The following is a 27,705-nucleotide window of genomic DNA, read 5'->3' on the forward strand; positions in this document are numbered from 1 at the left end:
TAACTTGCCAATCTGTTTTTTTAAAACCAGCAGCAAATTTGTCTACAAAACACTGTCCTTCATGAATAGTATAGGTTCTAAGTATTTGATGCCTCAGCACTGATCCCTGTGGCCAGTTCAAAAAAATGACCTACACCCCTCAACCTCATTTTCTAGTAGTTAGTCAAGCTCCTATCCATGTCAATATGGTACCACCAATCCTGTGCAATAACTTATCATACACTTCTGGAAATCCAAATACACATTTTTTCATCGCCAAGAATCAACCTAGTAAAAAAAACCTGCAGAAACTGGAAATCTGAAACAAAAACAAAGTGCTGGAAACATTCAGCAGGTTTGGCAGCATCTGTGGAAAGAGAAACAGAACTTCTACCTGAAATGTGAACTGTTTCTCAACCTAGTGAATCTTGTCCAAATTGCCTCCAATGCAAATACATCCTTCCTTCAGATATACATTTCAAGGTTGTCAGAAAGTTAAACACTTATTTTCTATTTCATTTATGCAGCCCTCAATAATGCAGTAAGTCACAAAGCCCTTCAGAGTCAATTCTAATTGTTACGAACCAGCAACAAAAGAAACACACTGTCATGATTCAGTGTTAAAAACTACTTTATTAATAGCTATTTATGATAATAAAAAAAAAGTAAAAATGTTAGAATGTTAGAAGTAAAAATGTTAAACCTTGAACATTAACCCCAAAAACTAAACTCGTGTGTGTGTGGCAAATTCCCAAACTCCAAGTCCAGGAATGGTTCTTAAAGTTCAGTTCAGCAAGCCGTAAGGTGAAACATGAGCAAAGGCTTCTTCAACAACCACTGTTGTCTGAAGATAAAACGTAGAGGTAGAGAGAACATAGAGAGTAATTACAAAATCCAAATGTTCCACGATGGAACCCAAACGACACCTCAGTGTTTACTCGGTAGTGACTTCCTCACCCAGAAAAGCATCCGAATCGTGGCCATCCACACAAATACCCGTTTCCCTCTACAGGTCAGCAACAAAGTGAACTCCACTGGATTACTCCCAATTTCCATACGTGGATTGTAGTAACAGACACAGTTTTTGTTTCTCATCCATCGATAGAGAAACTAGCAGGCTGGTGTCTCTCTCTCCCTTTTCTCTCTCTCTCTCCTCTGACTGACTGTTTCAAAAACATCATTACGTCCTTTATCTTCGGTTGACATAAGCACGCCACACACACACACAACTAACTCTACCTTAAAGTCAACATTCACCGAGTCCGTAACATAATCTTTCTTCTATGATATCAACTCCCTGTTCGAAATTTAATTAGAATTGGTCTAACTTTTCCTTATAAACAAACTTTCATCCCAGGAAACAACCTAGTTCATCTTCTCTGAACTGCCTTGAATACAATTGAGACCAGAATTGTATGCAGTGCTCCAGGTATGGTTTCACAGTTGTATCAAGACTTCATTGCTATTGTTCTCTATTCCTCCTGGAATAAAGACCAATGCTTCATTTACTTTTCAACTCACTTGCTTTGTCTACATGTTAACATCATGTTTAATGTACAAGGTCACACAGATCCTTCTGTGCTGCAACATTTTGTAGCCTCTCTACATTTAAACAAAGTTCCACTCTTCCATTCTATCAAACTGAATGACCACACATTATACTCCATCTGCCAAATTTTTTGCACATGCACTTAACCCATCTACATATCTTTGCAAACCATTGTCTCTTTTTCATAATTTGCTTTCTTATTCATCATTGTGTCCTCAGCGAACTTGGCTACAATGACCATGCTTCATCTAAGTCATTGATATAGACAATAAATAGTCAAGGCCCCAGCAATGATCCTTGTGAGGCACCCCACGAACTACAGCTTGGCAAACCAAAAATGACTGATTTATGCCAACTCCAGTTATTTATTAGTTAACCAATCCCCTATTCACATTAATACATTACCTGCAATGCACAACATCTTGTGCAGTAATGTCTTGTTGTACATTAACGTAATTTGTTGTATTGAGTGCAGGTACATTAGATTTTACACTCATCTGGGCGCTGCTGGCTGATTCCTGATGTACCATGTCGATGTTATGAATTATAATGTTTACATTTGGGGATTTTATTTTGCTGGTTTCTTTTAAAAATAGTGTCTCTGATGAAGTGTCCCATGCATCCCACATGGTCTATGCTCACTTCATCCGAGCAGCTGAAAGATGAAGTTCGGAGGGACGTCTTCCTCCTTCTCCCTGCTTCATTCTTAGCCCTCAGAATCTAGGTCTCCTTGCTCCTCCTCTGCCAGTGTTGAGTGCTATCTTAAATTGGCAAAGTTGTGAACCACATGACAAACTACATCAGTTTGCGTGCATTGCGTGCTGCTCTCGAGAATGATGCAGATAACAAAATCCCATCTTCAGAAGATCCACGGCATTTTCCATAATGATCCCATTATTTACATGGTTCTTGCAGTAACTGCACTCAGCTGCTATGGTTGGAGAACATACCAATACTAATATGCTCAGGAAGTAGAGTGATGCTCTTTTTGCCCAGGATCCATTCCTCCAGACAGTGTCAGCCACTGAAAGTATCTAGAAATGGTGTTTGTCCTCAGGATGGAAGAATCATGTGTGCATCCCAGAAAGGTGATATTCACCTGAGGAAACTCTTCTCATGGTCCATAATAACCTGCACACAGAGAATGGAAATCTTTGCTGCTCATAAAAAGATTGAGGGTTTTAAATGGAGCCTTTGCAGAGAGAGGAGTACAGTTAATCACCGCCTCCAAACATGGGAAGCTAATGACACTGGCAAATCCCTGTGCACAATATGCCACTTGTTCCTCACTGAATCAAAAATTATTTCTTCACGAATACATTGCCTGAGTCACCTTTCTGATGCAGTGGAAACAGTAAATTGAGAGACATGGCAGCTACCCATTGCAGCCTGAAAAGATAGCATGGCACCTTGGGCACTTCTGGCCATTGAGGTCAAGTACAGTCTTTGTGGTTTGAATGCTCTTTATCAGTGCCATTCAGTGACGTCGTTGCACCCTGTATGTCGCTGCTGTCCGTTCATGGAAAAGATATTTAACAGCCTTAGCGTCAAACAATGCACGTACTACTTGCTCTCTCTGTGATTGTCTAATTTAAAATGAGAATTTTTGATCACTTTCCCTCAGAAAGAAACTGGAAATAGTTGATTTAAACTAAAATGAAAACTGAAAATGCCAGAGATACCCAATAGATCAGGCATTATCTGTGTAGAGAGACAAATAATTAACCTTTCAGACTGATGACCTTACATCATGGTACTGTTTTAAACAGTTAAATCTTGTTTTTTTTTTTCAATTGATCAAATCTAAAATGAGTCACAATCTGATGTCATGCGTGAAGCATAAATTTGCCTGAATACTGGTTTGGCAGACTTGTTAAAATGCAGGCAAGATGATACTTGAAAAAATGCATTTCACAGTTGTGATGTTGCTGGCAATGGCAGCATTTGTCATTTATTCCCAATGGCCTCTGAACTGAGAAGGCAGTTAAGAGTAATCATACAGCTGGATCTAGAATCACACATAGGCCAAACTAGGCAATAATGGCACATTTCCCAGAACCAGATGGATTTTTAGGATACAGAAATTTGTGCTTATCATTACTGAGATGAGTATTTTTCTTAAATTCAGTAACTTAATCCAGAATCTAAGTCCCCTAGTTCCATGGTTGATTTTGAAGTCATATCTTTGAACCAATGATACACAACACTGGCTGCTGGTCCAATAATGGTCCAGCAGTTCTTTCCAGTTCAAGAATAAATCCAAATTCCTTAAGAAATTGCAATCAAAAACATTTCCTATCCCAGAGTTAAGTAGTGAACTCCAGATCAAAGCAACTTTTAAACCACTCTTCAGAATCTCCCTTAGCTTCTCTAGATTACAAACCATTTCTCCAATAATGCCAAGAAAACCAAGAATATTTGATCTGCTATCAAATATTGTCCATGCTCACTCAAAGATCTTTAAATCCTTCCAAAAGTTGGGAGCTGAATTGGACACAATACTGCATCCTAATTAGTGATTTATAAAGGTTTATCAAAACTGTGTCTTTTGTACTCCCAATTTAAAAATCCTAAATTTCCCAGTATTTTTTAAAAAAAGAACAGCTTTATCAACTTGCTTAAAACTTTGAGTAATTACACCCCAAATTTTTGTTTCTCCACCCTTTAACACTATACCAATGCACATCACTTTCCTCACTTTTCTTCTTGAAATTATTAATTTTGAACTTCAAATTAATATTCATTTGCTACACGTCTACCCATTTCACCCATCTATATTCTCTGGAAGCATATGAATATCCTCCTCACTCATTACTACATTTCCAATTTTTTTCTTTTTCTTTTAATTATGCTTCTTATTATGTATAGAATGTCCTTAGGTCGGGGATCCTCACACCATCAGCCAACCAGGAAGAGCCTTGAAGAACACAGATACCCGAATGGGCCCAAGGTTGCGAGAGAACCAGAGGACATCCTACGTGTCACAGGTACATTTATCATGACAATAGTGACCACAATTAGCACATGGGCACTTGGGATTTATAAATGGAAATGGGGCAATACAAAAGACAAAGTTGTGATAAACATTTATAAATCGCTAATTAGGATTTAGTATTGTGTCCAGTTCAACACACAACTTTGGGAAGGATTTAAAGGTCTTTGAGAGAGCATATACCAACTGCTATGTTGTACTAGCAACATGCTGAATGGAACAGATTAAAAAAAAATATTGTACTTTGGTATTAGGAATCCATTATGCAATGCAGTCCTTCAGCAGAATTCAAATTGTTACGTCATGCGAGTCCAAAGACAAGTTGAAACATTTTCAACTAGCCAAGACAGCCAAATGTATTATCATCTATCTAAATATCTTTCCAAGTCCCACCTTCAGGGAAGCTAATCTGCAGCACATCTAATTCAATTACAACACTAGAATCCATCTAATGATGTGGTAAATCGCCTAACTATGCCCTATCTACATAGAGCATGAAAAATCCAATCTGAATAATTAGCTCATAATAGCTATATTCTCATTCATAAATACATGGATTAAGATGTCACTGACAGTGCTTTCTAGTTTTAATTCCACATCAATAAACTGTTCAGAGATGCTCAGTTTGAGTTCCATCAAGACCTAATAGCTCGAGGCCTCGTGAATATAAGAAATGAATTTGAGAGTGATGAATATGATAGCCATTTTCATTAAGGGAGTACTTGGTTATGTGATGCTTCAAAGTTCCCTAGAAAAAAAATTACATCAATGGGAATATGGGAAAAAACTCTTCTGGTTGGAGTCATATGTAGCATAAAGGAAGGTGGCTGTAATTGGAAGACAATTTGCTCAGGCCCAAGACACCACAGCAGCAGTTCATGAGGTCCAACCAAAAGAACCAACCATTTCAGCTGGACCTTCAATGATATTCCCTCCATCATAAAGTCAAAACTGGGGATTTTTTTTCTGATGTGCAAAACATTTAACTTGATCCATAACTTCTCAGGCAATTAGGCATTCCTGCAACATTTGGGCATGGGCTGTTTTGGAAAATAACATTTATGGCACTGAAGCCCCGTGCTATAACCATCTCCAGCAAGAGAGCCTATCCACTTTTCTTTGACAGGGAACATCACGACTTCCCCTACCCTCTATATCTTGGCTGATCAGAACCTTAACTGGAGAAAATCAAACAATTTGGCTGTAGGAACAGTTCAGAAATTTTGCATTCTGCAGCAAGGTCCACCAGACTCACCAATCTTTCCATCCCTCTACAAAGCATAGGTCAGGAGTGTGATACAACAGTGTCACCTACAAGTTCCCCTTCAAGTCAATACACCATCCTGATGGAAATACAACTGCTGTACCTTCATCCAAATCTTGGATCTTCCTAACCAATACCACTGTGGGAGAACCTTCATCAGTAGGACTTCAGAGATCTAAGCTTAATATTAACTTCTCAAGAGCAATACTGGACTTTCCAGCAACATCCAGATCCCATTAAAAAGAAATGCATAGTTGAGATCAGCCTCATTGATACTCAAATTCAATGCCATCTAAGCAATGTAACACATTTTATTGATAGCTCATCCACCACATTGAACAATTACTCCCTCCATCATCAAACACCAAAGCTGTAGTGTGTGTCATCTACAAATTGCATTGCAATTCAGCATTGGTTCTTTGACAATGAATCCTAAATCCACTACCACCTAAAAAGCGACAGGTGGAAGAGAATGTCACCACTTGCAAGCTAGTCTCCACGTCACACACCATTCTGATTTGGAAATATATTGCTATTCCTTTCACAGTTTCTAGGTCAAAATCTTCAAATTCCTTCCCATAAGATTATCTTTACCACGAGTGATTCAAGATGACTCACAACCACGTTCTTATTAAGTGCTTGCCTTTAACAAAAATGCCCACAGGTCAAGGTGTGGAATATAAATCAGTTTGAACAAAAAGAGCAGTGTTCCGAATAATATATTGAAAAAAATAAAACCCAACCAAATTTACTACTACTCGTTAAAAAAAAAGAAAATTAAACTCACATTCCTAAAAACACCGGATATTGCCACTAGTTTTCCAAAACCAATCTATCCACTCCAAACTTTATTTTTCCTTTTCCCAAATAAATCCTCTTCTTCCATGGGAAAGATATCATCTGTTCTATGACAATAAATTATGGTAATGCATTAAAAGTTCTGCATGAATATCAGTTGATTCCCAAAGGCCAAACTAAATATTAATTTCACACATATTAAGATTTACAACATTTTTTCCATTCACGCCCATAGGCAGAGCAATTTCAACAGGTTGGTTATAATTGATACACAACTAAAAGGCAATTTTATTTATCACCTTTGAAATTAGCATTAAATACGATTTTCATTCTATTATATTTATTAAAATCACTGGTATATGTGTCAACACAGTTTCAGAGATGAAATGGAGTGTTCTAATTCACTATGATGCATACAATATTTCTGCTCTACCTAATGATCTCTCTCTCTCATAAACTTACTTGCATTGTTCAATATCTGTTGTTAGAACCCGTTCCTTGTGTTCGTGCTGCACAGCCTTCCAATCAACTTTGTAGTTACTTTTCACTTTGCTTGCAAAGGTAATCGCAAGTACTACACCTGTTGGTGTGTCAAAAGACACAACTTTAAACATGGATGCACCTCCATTTTCAAACAAATCTGGAAAGAAAATACCAGAAGTTGGAATAAATTTTAATATTTCAACAGCAGAATTCTTAATCCCACATTACAACCCATTCAAAAATCATAGTAGAATGGAATATGAAAAGATACCAATAAGCAATTAACCCACATTCCCACAGATCAAGCACCATTTAACTCATAGCTGACCTCACCTTTTAATTTTCTAAAGGCTCCTTTACATCAATATTCAATGGTCTCCAAAGACTACCAGACCAAACTATAAAACTCATCAATTCTTTTATCTTCACATTCTTTAAGGAAATATCTCCTGCCTCATAACCACATGAATACAATAATACTGCAAAATTCAGTTAAAGATGTCATATAAAAAGGTATAGATGAAATTAACAGAAACAAAGCAATCTGGGACTTGGGTATAACAGGACATTTATGCTGTTTGCTAATTGTTGATTTGCTAATAAAAAATGCACACAAAATATAAACTGAATAGACATCCAAATGCATGCAGCACATGATTTACAAAAAAGCTCTGGAGGAACAGCTTTCCATGAGTTATCGAACAGGGACACAAGTACCAATTAATTCTATTTACTGGCTCTGATAATCAGCAAAAAAAAAGCTGATCATGGCAGAAGCATGCTTTGGAGTATGTGACTTCAAGTGGGGATTAGAAGTTAAGGGTTGTTCTATTTAGAAAATAGTAAGAGATCACAAGCTAAATGTGTAAACAGGTACACAATTAATATAATTAATAAGCAATCACATATATATACACACATATATGTTATGTCTTTTAAAAAAGGAAATTGCCACACATTTAATCAAGTTACTCCCTTGGATAATATATATCATGATCCCTACATTCCCCTATACTAGCAAGATGGTGCCGGAGTGTGGCGACACGTTGCAAGCTGCTCTCTACAGATCTGCTCATTACCTTTACTATAGTACCAATACCAATAACATGAATGCTATGTTTACTTATTTATAAGCACCTCTATCATTACTTTCTGAATACTAAATCAAACTAGTGTATTTTAAGCTGAATACAATTATTTTGCTCTTCCTTTGAATCTTCTCCAGAGCTTTTATATTACTTAATATGCAAGGCAACCAAAACAAGGCAGAATATTCAGAAATCTCACCAAATTCTTTGATTGGGATGAAATGATTTTTTTTAATACTGAAATGACTTAGGCACAATATTGTACCTGGTTTGGCCATTGATTTTTAATATTGCTCATACATTTTAAAATGTTAAATTTCAACAGATTTGACATCTGTTAACCTAATGGGCAAAGGTCCCTAAATTGTGGTACATTTTCCATGGAGGTAGATAAATGAGAAAAATAATCTAATCATTCTAATTTTTCATAGATGTACTTATTACATTCTTATAATTTTAACTCAAGACTAACTTTTTTTTTTAAAATACAGGGGAGTTAATTTAATTCATGTACCATCAATGAGAACACAGTTACACAGAGATGACAATGCAGAAAATTCTTACCTTAAATCACGATATATCAAAGGTTTTCATTTGTCCGGCACCATTCTAGTCTGAGCTTAACACCAAGTTTTTTTAAAAAAAGGTAGCTGTAAACATTGAACATAACTACCTTCTGGGATGTAACAGTGGACAAATGACTAATCAAGTAGTGTTAAGAAGGACCAATAGATATCAATGACGGAAAGCTCAGTGATAAAATGTGTTCTGCTGCTACAGGTATGATGACTATAACAGAGGTGCATAACCCTGCCATATATCACTCTTGGCTAGGGCAACGTGTGGGACCCCTACTTGACAACAAATTGAATTTTTCAGATGGAGGGCAGACTGACAATTTATATCGTCTCTGAATGGCCACTCACATAAAACAAGCTTATTTACCAAATGCAGACATTTTTAGTTATTTCTTTGAAAGCACAAATGACAGAATTTATTAACTATCTAGTTTCTGTTTAGATCACAATAAAAAATAGCTTGCCAAAAATTATGAGAGTTATGAGTTACAGCATTTTTTTTTTGCTTTAATTTTTAAAAAAACTTTTATCAGTCCCAAAGATTTAAAAACAGTTTGGGGATATATCAAAATCCCACCCCATCATTAATTTACAAGATATAAATTAAAAACTTTAATTTTCAAGTTATTTGTACCAGACTCAGACCACAAATATCATCGTTTACAAATCAAGCAGCTGAAACATTGAGAATTTCATTACTCATCTCACCCTATGTCCTCTCATTCACCCAAAGTCTTGCTCCTGTTAACTTATTGATTCTTTTCATATAGTATAGTGTTTACTGATCAGTTGATAAGATTGGGATGACCAAATATGCAAAAGGTGTTAAGTGATATATAAATAATCAAACATCTTACCCCGGCAAAGGATCAGTAAACCTAGACCAAGGGCAGAATATTGTGTTTAGTTTGGAAATGGATGGAGCTACTTTTAAGATACATAACAAAAACAGTTTTCCCTTAGGACTGCTCCCTTGATGCACCAAATACCAATACTTCATCCAGGGTTGGGGTGGGGTGGATGTTGGAGAGGGAAGTGTGTACAGCATCAGATATTCTAAAAGATCAAGCTTCTCAGTAATTTCATTTAGAAACCATAATGGTCAATGGTGTTTTCTCTGTTCTCAGAACTGAGTATAGTGAAGGGAGGAATAGGAGGAGATGGCAAATAAATGCGTGGCTGAGAAGTTGGTGCAGGAGGGAGGGTTTTAGATTTTTGGATCACTGGGATCTCTTCTGGGGAAGGTGGGACCTGTACAGAGAGGACGGGTTACACCCGAACCTGAGGGGGGCCAATATCCTTGTGGCCAGGTTTGCTAGGGTGGTTCAGGAGGGTTTAAACTAGATTGCGAGGGGAAAGGGAACCGGCGGAGTAGGTCAGAGGAAGAAGGGGATGGGGAAAAGTCAGATCTGACAGGTAGAGAGGGTTTGAGGAAGGAGAAGCAGAATACAGGCTATAAAAGTAGTAAGGTGGATAGGCTAAAGTGCATTTACTTAAATGCAAGCAGCATCAGAAATAAGGGAGGTGAACTGAGAGCTTGGATTAGTACATGGGACTATGATATTGTGGCTATTGTGGTGAGTAGGGTTAAGGAGAATCCCAAGAGACATGGCTGACATCAGGGCAGGAATAGATATTGAATATTCCTGGTTTTCAGTGTTTTAAAAGGGATAGGGAGGTGGGGAGAAGAGGAGGCGGGGTGGCGATACTGGTCAGGGACACTGTTACAGCTGCAGAAAGGGTAGGTGATGTAGAAGGATCCTCTCTAGAGTCAGTATGGGTGGAAGTTAGGAACAAGAAAGGGGCAGTTACCCTCCTGGCAGTATTCTATAGGCCCCCCGGTAGCAGTAGGGATACTGAGGAGCAGATTAGGAGGCAGTTTTTGGAAAGACGCGAAAATAACAGGGTTATTATAATGGGAGACTTCAACTTTCCAAATATTGATTGGCACCTACTTAGTGCCAAGGGTTTAGACGGGATGCAGTTTGTTAAGTGTGTCCAGGACGGATTCCTGACACAGTATGTTGACAGGCCGACTAGAGGGAATGCCATATTAGATCTAGTTTTAGGTAATGAACCAGGACAGGTGACAGATCTATCGGTGGGTGAGCATTTGGGGGACAGTGACCATTGCTCCATAACCTTTAGAATTGTCATGGACAGGGATAGGAGCAAAGAGGACAGGAAGATATTTAACTGGGGAAAGGCGAATTATGAGGCTATAAGGCGAGAACTTGGGAGTGTAAATTGGGGTGACATTTTTGAAGGGAAATGTACTATGGAGATGTGGTTGATGTTCAGGGATCTTTTGCAGGATGTTAGGGATAAATTTGTCCCGGTCAGGCAGAGAAGGAATGGTAGAGTGAAGGAACCATGGGTGACGAGAGAGGTGGAACAACTAGTTAAGAAGAAGAAGGCAGCATACATAAGGTGTAAGCAGCAAGGATCGGACAGGGCTCATGAGGAATATAGAGTAGCAAGGAAGGAACTTAAGAAAGGGCTGAAGAGACTGAGAAGGGGACATGAAAAGGCTTTGGTGAGTAGGGTTAAGGAGAATCCCAAGGTTTTTTTCTTGTACATAAAGAGCAGAAGGATGGCTAGGGTAAAGGTAGGTCCGATTAAAGACAAAGGTGGGAGGATGTGCCTGGAAGCTGTGGAAGTGGGCGAGGTTCTCAATGAATACTTCTCTTCAGTATTCACCAAGGAGAGGGGTCTTGATGATGTGTAGGTGAGGGTAATGTTCTAGAGTATGTAGATATTAAGAGAGAGGATGTGTTGGAGTTGTTAGAAAATATTAGGACAGATAAGTCCCCGGGGCCTGACGGAATATTCCCCAGGCTGCTTCAAGGGGCGAGGGAGGAGCTTGCTGAACCATTGGTTAGGATCTTTGAGTCCTTGTTGTCAACGGGAATGGTACCGCAGGATTGGAGGGTGGCGAATGTTGTCCCCTTATTCAAGAAAGGTAGAAGCGATACTCCAGGGAACTACAGGCCGGTGAGCCTTACATCTGTGGTGCGTAAGCTGTTAGAAAGGATTCTAAGAGATAGGATCTATGAGCATTTAGAGAATCATGGACTATTAGGGACAGCCAGCATGGCTTTGTGGAGGGAAGATCTTACCTCACAAGCCTGATAGGGTTCTTTGAGGAGGTGACCAGGAAGATTGATGAGGGTAGTGCAGTGGATGTGGTCTACATGGATTTTAGTAAGGCGTTTGACAAGGTTCTGCATGGTAGGCTTCTTCAGAAGGTCAGAGGCCAAGGGATCCAGGAAGGCTTGGCCGTGTGGATTCAGAATTGGCTTGCCTGTAGAAAGCAGAGGGTTGTGGTGGAGGGAGTGCATTTGGATTGGCGGGCTGTGACTAGTGGTGTCCCACAGGGATTGGTTCTGGGACCTCTACTTTTTGCGATATTGATTAACGACTTAGATGAGGGGGTTGAAGACTGGTGGTGTTGTGGATAGTGTGGAAGGCTGTTGAAGCTTGAGAGGGATATTGATAGGATGCAGAGCTGGGCTGACAAGTGGCAGATGGAGTTCAATCCAGAGAAGTGTGAGGTAGTACACTTTGGAAGGACAAACTCCAAGGCGGAGTACAAGGTAAATGGCAGGATTCTGGGCAGTGTAGAGGAGCAGAGGGATCTGGGGGTTCATATCCACAGATCACTGAAAGTCACATCACAGGTAGATAGTGTAGTCAAGAAAGCTTATGGGATGTTAGCTTTCATAAATTGGGGGATAAAGTTTAAAAGCCGCAAAGTGATGATGCAGCTTTACAAAACTCTGGTTAGGCCACACTTAGAGTACTGTGTCCAGTTCTGGTCGCCTCATTATAGGAAGGATGTGGGGACGTTGGAAAGGGTGCAGAGGAGATTTACCAGGATGCTGCCTGGATTAGAGAGTATGGATTATGAGGAGAGACTAAAGGAGCTAGGGCTGTTCTCATTGGAGAGGAGGAGGATGAGGGGAGACATGATAGAGGTATACAAGATATTGAGAGGAATAGATAGAGTGGACAGCCAGCGCCTCTTTCCCAGGGCGTCAATGCTCAAAACAAGAGGACATGGCTTTAAGGTAATGGGTGGGAAGTTCAAGGGAGATGTCAGAGGGAGGTTTTTCACCCAGAGAGTGGTTGGTGCATGGAATGCGCTGCCTGGGGTGGTGGTGGAGGCTGATACGTTGGACAAGTTCAAGAGATTGTTAGATAAGCATATGGAGGAATTTAAGATAGAGGGATATGTGGGAGGAAGGGGTTAGATAGTCTTAAGTGTGATTTGAAGGACGGCACAACACGGTGGGCCGAAGGGCCTGTATTGTTCTATGGTTCTATATGTTCAGAATAAGGGGCCGTCCATTTAAGACCGAGAGGAAGAGGAATTTTTTCTCTCAGTTGTGAATCTCTGGAATTCTGTACTCCAGAGAGTTACAGAGGTAGAGTCATTGAATACATTAAAGAAATACTGATAGTTATTTAAACTACAAGGGAGTTAAGGCATATTGGGAGAGAGCAGGGAGGTGCTGTTGAGCCCAAGATTGCATCAGCCATGCTCTTACTGGATGGCAGAGCAAGCTCAAAGGGTTGATTGGTCCACTCCTGCTTCTTATGTGATAGATTTTATATTTGGATCAGGAATAAGCTACAGACATCATGTTGTGACTGGATCATTGAAAGATGCAAACCTCAATGGATTAAAATAGTTTCAGTATTGATCATATGCAGTTGCAAACTGTCTGTTAACAGATTCAGATGAACAATACATTTGCCAAATTTCATGGGGCTGGTTTTGAAAGAGATTCAGACAGAAAGGCAGAGGAATAATGGAGAGAATTCCAGAGTGTAACATCTGAACAGTGGGAATCACAGCCACCAATGATAAGTCAAAGGAAGAATTGAAGCTGTGTTGAAGAACTGAAGTAATGCAGAGGAAATTATAGTAAGTTACAGAGTCAAAAGAGTCTTTAGGGAGATAATATCACGAAAGGTCCTTTCACTGAAAGGAATCTGGCTCACTACCAAGCCTTCTACAATCTGTAATTGTCGGTGGGCCTCCTATTTACACACATATACACAGCAAACCTGGATTAACTGCGTGTCCTTAACGCAGCAAAGGATCTCAAGATCTGGAAGGGCAAAATCAGGCATAAAGTGTCACCAAGCCAACGGAGACGTTAGAACGGCTGACAAAAGCTTAATCAACGAGGTAGAGTTTAGAAGGTGGAGGGAAAGCAGAAAGATGGAGGGAGGGAATTCTAGAGCTTCAGTACTACAGAGCCGATGGCAGGATTGCTAACTCAGAAGGCAATGTTTCCAATTGCATTAGCAGCTGCAAAAAAAAAAGCAGTAAAAGTGCATTGGCCACAATACAGTAGTTAGTTTGCATTTCATAAACATGTGAAAGAATAAACGAGCTCATGTCTGTATTGTCCCATATGGTAAGATATCAACATTTATTAGTACATCGGGAAGCACGTATTGAATGGAATTGGGGCGACTGCCTAAAAAGATGCGAACAATTAATGAACAAATGAATTAAGTTTCCATAGCAAGGCATTTGAAACAACACTGCTGCAGACTCCACCTTCTGCATTAGGGAAATCAAAGGCAAAGAATGGGAAGCTCATTTATTATTATAAATTAGGAGCTATAGCTCTGCACACACAAAATCTTTTTCTGTCACCCTGATCTATTTAGCCCACGGAAGTCACCTACAGATCATACAAGGAAGCCTTTTCGTTTTAGAAAACAAACATAAAATTGCAATTATCTTAATACAACGGAGACTGCCAAAAAGGGACAATTAACAAGATATTAAAAATTGCTGAGACCTCCTACCTATGCTGGTGTCTGTATTCGTTTTCTTCGCCGACGCCAGGTTCTGGCTGATCTCAATAACGAGGATGCAAAGAAACAACTGCTTTAAGTTGGACAGCATTTGTTCAAGAGGGACAGGGAGAGGATTCAGGGTATCATTTGTACGGGCCAGACAGCAGTTACTCCTCGCCCCCCAGGAAGTTCAGCCAAACGACCCAGCCCCACAGAGGGGGCAGACCTCCCTCATTAGCACAGCCCAAGCACCTCGGCACAGCTGCCGCCGCTCCGGCACGTAGACCTTTTGTGACATGTGGGTGTAAGTCTCGCGACGTTTCGTGTCCGGCGGCGGCTGATGTGTCGCCGAACGTGGGTTCCCAGCTGCTGCGAGGGCGGCTTGAGACACCCGGGATTCCTCTCGGCCACGTCTGCAACTGTGTACCTGTTCATTCTGGCTTTCAAGTGCATCTCGCTTCTCTACCTCTGCAAACTCCGGACCAGTTGCTGTGCAGTGACCATCGGAAAGCGGGGCTCTCTCTGCGCCCGGTTACAGAAGGACCACTGTACCATGAATGTTGCCATTGGTGTTCCATGTAAAGGCATCAGCGGAGAGAAAGTACAGGCGACCCCCGGGTTACGGCGGTTCGGATTACGGAAATTCGACCTTCACAAATCACAACCCAGAACTTTGAGATACGGAATAAAACTCGCTTTTACGGAATTTATGTGAGGAAAAAAATAAGTAACCACAAAATGCGAAAGAAACGATAAATTTTGTCATTTTATTTATTTTTCGTGACTCAATACTGTAGAGCAACAGTATTTGGATGTGACATCACCACGTCGATCGGTTTGCAGCCGCACCGAGTCCGTCCGCTGTTCCAGTCTGAGGACATGTGAACAGACGTGTCAGAGTGCTATGCTCTGCGTCTGCGAGGCATTTTCTCCTATGCCCTGCATTGTGGGGAGCCACAGTAGCCATGGCCAATTCTTGCACTAGCTCCCTAAAGTAATCCTTCGGGTTTGACTGCACTTTTTCACTAAGTCACCGCGCTTTAGTCCATTACCCCCCGCCCCCCGAACTCCTTCTGTACCATCTTTCTCCCGGGACTCCCGATCCTCATATCCCATCCCTTTCCCTGATACCCGCACTTCCCAACCCCTTTCCTAATCCACGAGCCTTGTGCGTCAGGGAAAATGTCTCGCAGGTGAAGAGCAGAACAGCACTGCACTCTGAGACGTCTGTTCACATGTCCTCGGCCTGGAGAGAGTGTGGCAAAGGTAGAGAACTGTCATAGAATCGTACAGCACAGAAACAGGCCTACTATGTCTGTGCAAACCATAACGTCCCCACCTAAACTAATCCCATTCGTCCCAGTACTTGATTCCCTTTCAACCTCTTATACCTTACCATAAATTTATGTCTCTACTTTCTCTACACTCATTAGTGTGTGGCTAAGCACAGATCAAACGCCATCTATAAATGACACCACCATTGTTGGTAGTATCTCAGATGATGACGAGGAGGCGTACAGGGGTGAGATAGATCAACTGGTTGAATGGTGTTGCAAGAACAACCTCAAAACATCAGCAAGACCAACAAACTGATTGTGGACTTCAGGAAGAAGAAGTCAGGAGAACACACACCAATCCTCATTGAGGGGTCAGCAGTGGAAGTTCCTGGGTGTCAACATCTCAGAGGATCTATCCTGGGCCCACCACATTGGTGCAATCATGAAGAAGGCACACCTGCAGCTCTACTTTTTTAGGAGTTTGAGGAGATTTGGTATGTCACCAAAGACTCTTACAAATTTCTATAAATATATAGTGGAGAGCATTCTAATTGCATCATAGCCTGGTATGGAGGCTCCAATGCACAGGATCGCAAGAGGCTGCTGAGGGTTGTAGACTCACCCAGTTCCATTATGGGCACAACCCTCCCCACCATCGAGGACATCTTCAAGAGGTGATGTCTCAAGAAGACGGCATCCATCTCTAAGGACCTTCACCATCTAGGACATGCCCTCTTCCCATTACTACCATCAGGGAGGAGGTACAGGAGCCTGAAGACCCACACTCAATGATTCAGAAACAGCTTCTTCCCCTCTGCCATCATATTTCTGAATGGTCCATGAAACCATGAACACTACCTCATTATTCCTTTCTTTGCACTATTTATTTAATTTTGTAATTAATGGAATTAATTTACAATTAATTATACAATTACAATATAATTATATTACAAATTAATTGTATAATTACAATATACAATTATATATTGTAATTGTAATATATAAAACATTAATTTTATATATTTGCACTGTACTGCTGCCACAAAACAACAAATTTCATGTAATCTAAGTCAGTGATAATAAATCTGATTCTGATTCTGTCCTCTAGTTTTTAACACCTCTGTTGTGGACAAAAGATTCCTTCTTCCTATCCTATCTATGTCCCTTATAATTCTTTATACCTCTATCAGGTCCCCTCTCAGCCTCCTCCACTCCAAGACAAACAAAACTAATCTATCCAGTCTCTCATGATTGAAATGCTCCATCCCAGACAACATCCTGGTGAATTCCCTCTCCAGTGCAATTATGTCCTTCAGAGAGTATGGCAAGTAAAACTGAACACAATTTTGCAAATTGCATAACTTCCATAGAATGGCTATATTTTTGGAATTTTATGAATCAAATACTCAAATTCAAGTGCAGAGTGCTGATAAACATCACTATGTCATCAAATTTCTAGGAACAATTTTATTTCTGCTTTTAAAACTTTTTTGGGAAATTCACAAATTCAGCCAACATGTTATCTGCCAGTACACAAAATAAATGACAAATAAATACTTTGGTTAAACTGACTAGTGCAAAACATTTCTAGTAGTTATTGCTTGTTAAGGTAGCAGTAGTTGTGCTGACCATTTCTGTGGCAGGATTTGATTAAGTGGATTTACCTTATTTTGGATCAACTTTTTCAAAAATGCTAACTTTCTATGTAAAAAAGTACCCCTCTCAATTATTCTTCAACTAGCTTGCAATAATAATTATGTAATGGGGTTACAATTCTTTTTCCATTCTAAATCAGTTTACAATATTCTGTACAACATTCTGTGGACTCCTGCCCCAGCTCCCAACAAACAGGTGTCTTTAAAAGGGACAGTTACATATTCACTAATCTCCCTCTACTTTTTCCTGTGATATGCTTCAGTAAAAAGGGGTAAGTAGAATTAGATGAAAACACACTTATCGTAACCCTTTGATAAAGAAATATTTGTGTATAAAATTATGAAAAACCTACATACAGCAGATACAGTGGACCTGATTTCTGCAGCATGAAAGTCAATAACTCGATGTCATAGATTTAAAGTGCTAGCTGCAACGATTGGAGGGGAATTTGGAAAATATTTTTCATCCAATAGTTGGTAGGGATCTGTATTTAGTGCCTTAAAGGGGTGGGAGACATAGAAACACTAATCACATTTGAAAAGTACTTGGATAAGCACTTGTCCTGCTATAACTCACAGACTAAGAGCTAAAAAATGGGATTAGACTCAATAGCTATTTTTCATCGGGGAATGGACTCCTTCTTTGCCCTAATTTTTCTACAATTTTTTAATGCTATGTGTATTTTATTTTTTATGGTATTTATTGTTCTGGATGAACTGAGAAGTCAAAAACAAGGTCCAAGTTTACAAAAAAACTTGGAGTCTAAACCTCCTCACCTACTTTACTGTGCCTCACTGCTTCTGTAAGGATGCTCAACAGTTTCAGGGCTTTTACTCAGGTCAGCGAAAAGGCCAGAGGATGGGATTTTACCCTTGGCTGTTTAGTGGCTTTGGTAATGGGCCACTTTATCCAATTAGTAGGAAGTACAAAGAATGAAGACCTTCAGTTTACTATCATGTAAATCAGGTGTGAGTAAGCATTCACTAAAGTCCAATAGTTAAAGGAATTGGGCATGTGCATGAATCTAAATTCTCAACCTGTTGCGATGTTAGTGACAGATGGAATACCATGTCCTAATATGAGTCATTTACCAACCCAATGAAATTTCTTGTCAGGACATTCATAAGAATCCCTAAATGTACGTAGGAACAAAGTCTTATTAGAATATGCAGGATGTCTGGATGGAGGTGGCAGAGAAAGTCATGCTGAGAACTTCCAAACAGTGCAGCAAATGGTTTTATAATCTCACAAAGATGGCCACAATACGTGAAAATATAACAAGCATAATAGAAAAATAATTTGTGCCAGTAAACAACGATGCAAGCTTCAAACACATTCTGTACTCAAAAGAGGTAACCTGTGCCATTTTATTTCAGTGATGTATGCAAATGCAAAAAGAGTTACATTGGGCGTTTTTTTAAATATTACTGTTATCTTCCACCTATCATAGGATCTCCACTCAGTTCTTTATTCATTCATTCTTTCATTAGAGATTGTCAATAGAACTCACATTCACAATCTTTATAAACACTTGAGCAATTTAGTTATTCAAAATCACCCCGGCCATTTATGTATCAAGAGCTACTACATTTAAAGGGACAATGTAGTGCAGCATCTTTCCATTGTGGGCTACCTACACTTACGTATGTTGGAAGAAATCTACATGCCACTTGCCTTGCTTTCACATTGCCCTTTACAATTTCTCCCTTCAAAAGCATATCTGGTGTACAAGAAATGGTACAGAACTACAACTACATTAGAAGGACCAGCACTGAAAACCCAACATATTCATCAAGGGATGGGCAAGACAGGGTAATTGTGAAGTTGGTAGTAACCAAAAATAAGTAAAATTTCATTTTTGGTACTTGTAGTTTGTTTCTGTTCCCTCAAAATGCCCCATTATAAGCAGCCATTTTAACAAAGAGAACTGTTGCTGTGTGGTACTAAGCAGATCTTTCTGTCCTTCATAACAAAGAGTATGCTATGCTGGAAATGGCTAGTCACAATGGTGAGCAACCAACAACGTTTCATTATGGAATTAGCTTCCACAGCAATACTTTCAGCTGTTGTCACATCTCCACTGAGTCTGTGTGTGCCACAGCATCTGACTGAAGCAGGCACGAGCACAGAAAGAGAATCACTTTGGAGGACGGATCATATCGTTTTGCAGCACAAGAGCCACAGAACAACCAAGCAGGAAGACTGAGGACATAAGAGAGGAAGTGCTGTTCCCTCTTCCGGGAGACAAGAAATCCAGAGTAAAGAGGCCAGTTTTCAAAAAGGGGACAATTAAGGAATATCAGTCTGAGTGCAAGTAAGGGAGAGTTTGCCCTTGCATATGGTACAATTTCCAGAAAACTGGGATGAATGCACTTTCATTTCTATAATTCTAATAATTTACAAGACAGCTGGAGGCTGTAAAAATATAGCTGACAGTTGTCCAGCTGTGATAGTTAGGTGGCACATTTAGTAGAGCTGCTGTGTCCTTTCCTGTGCTGTTGTAAGTATGGGATCTTTAAATGTAATCAGTAAATGTCCCTACCATCACTAATCTTCAATGGCTATTTAGTATCTTCAATGGCATTGTTTCAAGGGACAACCTCTTGGCATTTCTGTGCTACTGGGCATTCATGTGTATTTACCAACTAAATGAAAGATTAGCTGTGTGCTACATGTTGGCTGTTGCACCAAGATAAGAATGGACTTTGTCAGCCTTCATTGTTAAAGTCCTATATTAAAAATAGGCAAAGTATGAGTGCATTCACATAGAAATATTCTTGTGTTGTGAAAACTTCTTCCTTGCCTCCTGCAACAACCTCTGTCTTTGCAGGACAGCACTGATATACTCTGCAATCTCCACCCAGACATTGTGCATATTTGTAAGGATCAGAGGGGCTCCTGCATTCTAAACTGAACTAGCTTTTTTTGCAAAAATCTCAGATACCAAGATCTTCAGTGTTAGATCCTCTGGAGAACTGGTCCTGGCCCTAAGTCTTTTAGCTGCCTTGGGTAGTTTTAATATTTATTAGCAGTATTTAATCCTACTCTATTCTAGGGGAATAGCATGTCTTTCAAAATTAGCTGTGCAAACATTTGTTAGAGAACCATTGTAAATATGTTCTAATTAAGCTCATATGGCTTTCTTAGGACTCCTGTGACATTTAACGATTGACTCAGGACATCATCTGCTGTGGTAAGGAAGGAGGAGACACCCACTAAATTTTTTGAAAAAAAATTACTGAATAAGGCCAGGAGAAAAAGAATTGCTCTTCTGAGGATCCACAACAAAATTCTGAATTTCTACAAACAACAGTAATCCCCCAAATCCTGCTTCCCAACTGCAAAACAGGACCAGTACTTCCATATTTTATAACCTTGTTGCCAGTCTGTGGTCTCTGAGCCTTGCAATTTAACTTGTCAGCCAGTAATCTTTACTGGCTTTTCTCTAATGGACAGATAAGCAACTGGGTGATAGAATGTGAAAGACATGTAACCATTAAAATTGCCTGAGTCCTTCTTGGGAACTATAAATGGGGAAATCTATTGTGTTTTCCCAGTTTCTGACATATGTTTTAACTTAAAAGAGCAGGAAACCTGAAACAACAGAGCTCACCCAATATCTTCCTCACAGACATAAATATATTCTCTGCAAATCAGACAATCTATCCCAATCAAATTGACTTTGCAGGGTGATACAGTTTCAGTTTGCTTGTTACTGTCTCTCCATGAACTATAATGCTGAGACACCTCTACCACTGCACTGGGAGTCTCATTGAGCCAGAGAAAGAGGATAGGATAAACATGACAATGTAATGAAGAGAGAGGAGAAACAATGACAAAAAAAAGGCTTATTTATCAAATGCATATTCATATAAGATTAGAGACTACATTTGTTATTATTTCCCCAAAAATGAAATTCATATTTGAATTTCCTACTTCTATAATTTTAAAAAATGGGCAGTAAACAATCATGCCTTTTTTTTATTGTAGTTAATTGAAAGGAAGATCCACCATGGTATGTAATGGACTACAGCCAGTCCTGTCTACAATGAATGCAGATTATTGGAATTTGATTGGTAAGCTTTGAATGACCAAAAATCAGTATCAAATATTTACTGAAGTCACGGAAAGACTAAGGCCTTCAACAGCTGAGAAGTATAAATAAATGCAAAATAAGGGAAAATAAGTCCTCTGCGTACATCCATTAATTTTGGGGCCTTCCCATCATTATCAAAGGGAATGCTGACAGGTTTCTCAGAATCCCAAAGAACTGAAGTAAGATGGATGAGGAAGGCAGATTTGGTACGAAGCTGGCTTGCCTTCTTATCTTGCATGCAGTTAATAGCAATGTGGAGAAAAATGTAATCCTTTAAATTAGAGGAGGACGTGCAAAGTAAAAATTGAGCTCTGCGCAACAGTGTCTTAATGTCCAGTTTCAGTCATCAAATAACAAGAGAAATATTCAAGCCCTGGACTAAATAACGTAAAAAGTAAAACTAGTTGATTTTTATTTATCTGTTGGCTGTCAGTAGAATAAATTAGTTTTATTCTGTTTATCATTTCTACTCAAGCCGTACAATTAAACTGATTTTAATTCAGTGATTTAGGTATATTTTAGCTACAATTGCATTTTTAAGCATCAGTTTCACTATCAGTAAACATATATCTAACTGTGGTGGCTTTGCTACATGGTTCCTTATCTGCGCAGTACCAGTCACTTGAATCAACCTCCTTTGCTGGAATTAATGAACCAAACTCTGGTGAATCAAGGCTAGTACAGTTTCTTGCAGGATGCTCCAGTGAAGTCAAGGATGATCCCACATATTGTAAGGTATTTTTATGATCCAGAAAATGACAATTATTTTTTAATCCCATTTTGGAATATCCTTCAGAAGTTGATGGAGAATTCATTTGGTCAGAAATTCTGCTGGTGCTTTCTCTTACATTAGTGCTATGACTGAAGTCATCACTCTGGGACTTGTCCAGAAGGATTGAAATCTTTACAGACTTAACATCATCTCCATTTGCAAAATAACTCTGCATTAAGTTTAAAAGTGCTTCACTTGGTATTGAGCTATTTAGAGAACATTCAGACTTGTTTCCAAAATCATCAGCTATTTCTGAACTTGAAGAAGTTTGTGAAGATGACTCAGATCTTGGTGTTGAAATATCAGTTGGTAAAGTAGACAGATATTCTTGGTAAGAACTCTGAGATGAGGTCGTGCTATCAGATAAGTTATTACATGGAATAATTTCTTGATTTTTGCATTGAAAATTTGATGATGCTTGTTCAACTTCATCCAGGCATGGATCATTCTTGTTTTTGCAGTCTTCTGATGGTTCTCTAGAAGCTAGAACATATAGAAACCATTTTGTGAGCATATATCAATCTGCATCCTTGGGTGTTCTATTTATTCTATACTCTGTGTCAGAATGTTTATTGTTAAGAACCAAAATGATTTCCTAAGTATGTATATTTTAGTTTGAATTAAATATGAACTAAACTTTTTTGAAAAGTTACACATGATATTAAACCATTGGTTTTTAAAAAAGTTACATTGTTGTTTCCATATACTTTATGACAACACAGAAAATGACACAGAAGTTCAATCCAAAATATTCATGCCACTTGATTTATATGTGTGGTACAGTTTGGCAGATATTGGACATTAACAATGCTTCTTTAGGAATTAACACCTCTTAAAAGGAAAATGAACTGTGCCTGTAGAATGAAGGGAACACTCAAGTGGCTGCAACATGCACTGAGAGGGCACCAAACTTCTGTGATGCTCCCTTTGAAGTCTTGGCTCAGGCAGTATATGCAGAGGGCCAGTCTCTTATTCTCAGGAATTAGTTTAGTAGACAAGGGGAAAAGGTTACAGAGGACATGACTGTCAGATGTTTAGCACCCTGATTTTGGGTGCATTGCTGAAAAATTTAAATGAGCTCTTGAAAGTCAATCACAATTTTGAGAACAATCCCAGTTTTTCCAATGACTCTACGTAGCTGAAGTCTCATCCCCAGGATTATTTTCGCAAACCTCCTCTGCAGATTATCAAAACACATAGAAAACTAGTTATCAAGGGTGGACCTATAGTTGCACAGAGGGAGGAGATGTTGAGATGATGACTTATTCAGACCATATCCCCTCTTTTACTTTTTCTTTTCATTCTATATTCTGTATTACCAACTTTAAACGGTCTCTGTAAACATTTATCTCTCTCTGCTCTCCCTTCATACTAAAAACAGACCCATTGTTTTCTCAGGTGCATTTCTGACAGTGGCCCAGATTTCACTGAAATTGCATTGATGCTGTGCTCTCATAGGATAACTTCTGCACTCCTGCTATCTATTCCTCCAGTGCCCTTCGAAGTAGCAGAAACACGATTCAGTTATAAAAACACTGGCATGTGCCCATACATTGCAGTGTGCATAAGGCTCTGAGCATCTTGATATTACCAACCACCGCCCTAAAGAGTTTCCTCAATAGAAGCTCAGCCTTCTACCTTTGAAGATGAAGCCAATTTGTGGTAGCACTGTGTTGGGTAAATAAGCACAGAAGATATGTAAAAAGTGGAGATCATTCACAAATGCACTGATAAGGAAGTGACCAGGTCCAACAAGAGAGAGTATAACCACTTCCCCATGACATCAAAAACATCATCATGAAGAAACTCACACTATGAATATTCTGGGAGTTATCATTGACTAGATCTGGCTGGGCACTCAGCAGTGAGTGATTTACCTTTTAATCCCAAATCCTTCTCAGCAAATCAGGTGTATGGTGTCTAATTAGCTACTACAACAACATAATTCAAGGAAGCAACCGCGTCCATTCTGAATATTTGTTTCCACCATAAGAGCTGCACCATGGCTACAAAGGAACAGATGTTCCACCAAGTTGCCCTTTAAGTTGCACACCATCACGACTTGCAAATATGTTGCTTTTCTTTCATTATGACTGGGTCAAAATGAATACCTAATAATGAGTACTCTGCACAACAACATCAGTGGTTCAATAAAGCATCTTGCCCTATCTTCTCATGCAATAAATGCTGACTGTGTCACCAAAGCCAATATTCAATAAGAGAATGAAAACAAAATCAGATGGTGCATATAAAGAACATTTCAATAACAATAGAGATTGTTAGTACTTGGGAATGGGAGGGATGGTTCAGGGAGCACACCTGATGATGTGCAAAGAGCTCTGACAACTGAAGAATTGGTGATTGATGTCAAGCTGCTTTTCTGCTGCTCTTTCTACTACTTTTCAGGTTTTGCTGTGGTATTGGTAACTGTAAGTCTATTAACACAGTATGGGCTACACTAAAAACCTCTGAAGTAACATATATTGCTTCATCAGGTTAGTGGCCTGCTCGGGCATTTCTGGTGATAGCATGGCTCTCCTTTCTATTGTTGTGTCTGTGTACTGTAGGGGAGTCGTCAGCTTGTTCTGAAGAAGATAGTATGGGTTCTTGAGGTTGGGGCAGTGTCAGAGGAGGAAGAGTGAGATTGATTCAATATCATCCAGCAATATACTTAGAGTTAGAAGAACCAATAGCAAATGTGGGAACAGTGCCAAGAGAGATGCAGCCAGTAAATGGGTTAGTGAAACCTGCTTACTTCACCACATGAGCTACCTGGAATAAAGTCAGCAGAGAGGATTGTTGTGGAGTCCAAGAGTCATGATTGGTGCTAGGATAAAGATCCTGGATGCAGACAGAAAGTTGGGGAACAATAAGGTAAAATAAGTGCAGACTATGGCCTTTTTATCATAGGAGAGCCTGCATATGGACCCAAGCTGATGCTCTGCTTAGGTCTGTTGTGTCGCTCTGTTGTGTTCCACCTTGTATAGAGAAGTTTTATCATATTTTTGTCACAACAGAGGAGAATAAATGGAAAATGTCACCTGGTCCAATCTTAAGAATTTCACAGCATAAGAGATGAGGCCTAGAGAGAGTTTGAAATTCATAGGAAGGGTTGTTCATGCCTATTTTGTGGTAACAGCTAGAGATGGCGTAGTCAACAAAACAGATTGGAATGAAGTGATCTAGTATCATCCAGCATTATATGGAGAGCTGAGAAAAGCAATAGCAATCTTGTGAGTGGGAACGTTGCCAAAAGATGAGCAGCCAATGAAAAGATGAATGAAACCTAGTTACTTTATAAAGATGGTTGAATAGGAAACAAGCAGATGGACAAGAGATGAAAAATAGCCAAAGGCCAGCTGCTGGTGGGCCAAAGCAGTACCATATAGCATGGACTGATTTGCTTCCCATGCCACCCATGATTCTTTGCTGTCTTAAGTGTACCTTTGAAAATTGTTGCATAGGTCTCTCAGTAACATGAAAAGATAGTTGGAGCCTGCATTGCATTTTCCTCTTTGTTTCTAATGTTAGTTTTTTTTAAGTGGGTGTTAAAACAGCACAGGAACTTACTTTGCATATTTAAATTTACCCATTGTGATTTCAGGCTTCCATTCAGGATGATTGAAAACTGTGCAAACAATATGCCGGTAGTTATGTTACCACAACACATTTCACCCAGTTATTGCACACATTGGATCCACTGAATGCTTAAAAAAAAACTGGCCAACTACATACTAATTTCTATTCCCAGTGCATTAAAGTAACTTTTGCTGTATGTAGCTCAGTGCAAGTACTAATGTGTTGGTTTAGGCCTATCAAGTATATTGAGTTTGATACCCTTGCCCAAACCTATAACAGGACTTTTAGAATGAGTTCTATTTCCTTTTTGACTCATGGCTAGTCTCACATTGAGGTACCAATTTTGCCAATGGATTGAAATGTGACTCAGAAGTACCTTCTCCGGAATAGAAATTAACTGCCATTGGTTATTGAACAAGATTTATTTGTGGGTCGTCCCATTTTGTTTATAGTTCTTGAATGGAGGTTTCGTGAGTAGAACTGAATATTATTCATGCCCCTACTGTGGATGATTACAGCCTTTGAAATTAACTCATGAAATAGGTAGGAGATGACCAATATATTAAAATCAATAAGAGATAGGTAGTCAATTATTTTTCTTGGTCAATAAATATACCATCATCCACACCTTTCTCTAATTATTTAGGGTAATTACGACAGTATTGGACAAGAACTGCAAGAAGTGGATTGGGAGAGGCTGGTTGAGAGTTCATTGACATCTGACATGAGGGAGTCTTTTAAAGTTGTAATGAAATGGCATGCAAAACAACGTTTTTCACTGTACCTCGGTACATGTGACAATAATAAACCAATTTACCAATTTAATTTAGAAATCAAGAACATGCACAAACCAATGTATGGCATTAAGCAGAGATCTCAAGATGCAAGGAGAATAGTTCCTTGATGAGAACAGTAAACACAGTGTTGAATATCTTTCATAGGTTTTGGTATATTCTGATATTCCGATTTATATTCCATATAAATTTGTCTTTTAAGGGGCAGCAGTACATCTGCCACAAGGGTTCCACAATCAGCAAATGTCTAAGTGTTTAGAAGGGCTTTCTGGTAAGGACATACCAAATCAGAACATTACGGACACAGGAGAGGAACATACAGTGTTATTAAGGGAATTGTTACAGTCTGTGATGTAGACAAAAAATAAATCCTAGAAGGCTCTGATAGGGCAAAAAGAAATACCACTTTTTGGGGCTCATGTTAAAACAAAGAGAGGAAAGGTATAGATGAGACAAAAAGGAAAGCTGTACATAAGTTATTAACACCAGAGGATGTTTCCACTTTGAAATCATAGTTATGGCTTACCAGGCATTGCAGTGAGTTTACAGAAGATTATGTGTGTATAACCAGACCTTTGTGTGCATTAACACAGAAGTCAGCTGGGTGGGAGTGGACAGAGGAACATGAGAAGGTTTTCCAATATACTCAAGGAAAAGCTGCAGAGGGCTCCAGCTTTGAGAAAAATGGACCATACATAGATTTCTGGGTGGAATGTACAGCCACAGGAGATAGTTTAAATGCAGTACTCTTAATGTTAAGTCATGGGAAACTTAGAATAGCAGCACATGTGTCTCAGGCCTTATCGTGGATAGATAGATAGATATTTATTTATTAGTCACTTGTACATCAAAACACTCAGTGAAATGCGTCTTTTTGCATTACTGAGAATGTGCTGGGGGCAGCCCGCAAGTGTCGCCACTCTTCCGGTGCCAACATAGCATGCCCTCAGCTCTAACCTGTACGTCTTTGGAATGCGGGA

General features: G+C 39.3%; 1 protein-coding gene across 1 annotated transcript in view; it reads right to left on the reverse strand.

Moving 5' to 3' along the window:
• Nucleotides 1-21,975: 21,975 nt before the first annotated feature.
• The window catches only part of LOC127568721 (uncharacterized), a 44,120-nt gene continuing 38,390 nt past the window's right edge, over nucleotides 21,976-27,705 (reverse strand). The window contains exon 6 of the mRNA XM_052012791.1: nucleotides 21,976-22,835. Within this exon, the coding sequence (XP_051868751.1) occupies nucleotides 22,117-22,835 (719 nt within the window). The 3' untranslated portion in view covers nucleotides 21,976-22,116. The remainder of the gene's footprint in view (nucleotides 22,836-27,705) is intronic.

Source organism: Pristis pectinata, chromosome 3 (genome assembly GCF_009764475.1).
Source record: "Pristis pectinata isolate sPriPec2 chromosome 3, sPriPec2.1.pri, whole genome shotgun sequence".
Classification (NCBI taxonomy): domain Eukaryota; kingdom Metazoa; phylum Chordata; class Chondrichthyes; order Rhinopristiformes; family Pristidae; genus Pristis; species Pristis pectinata.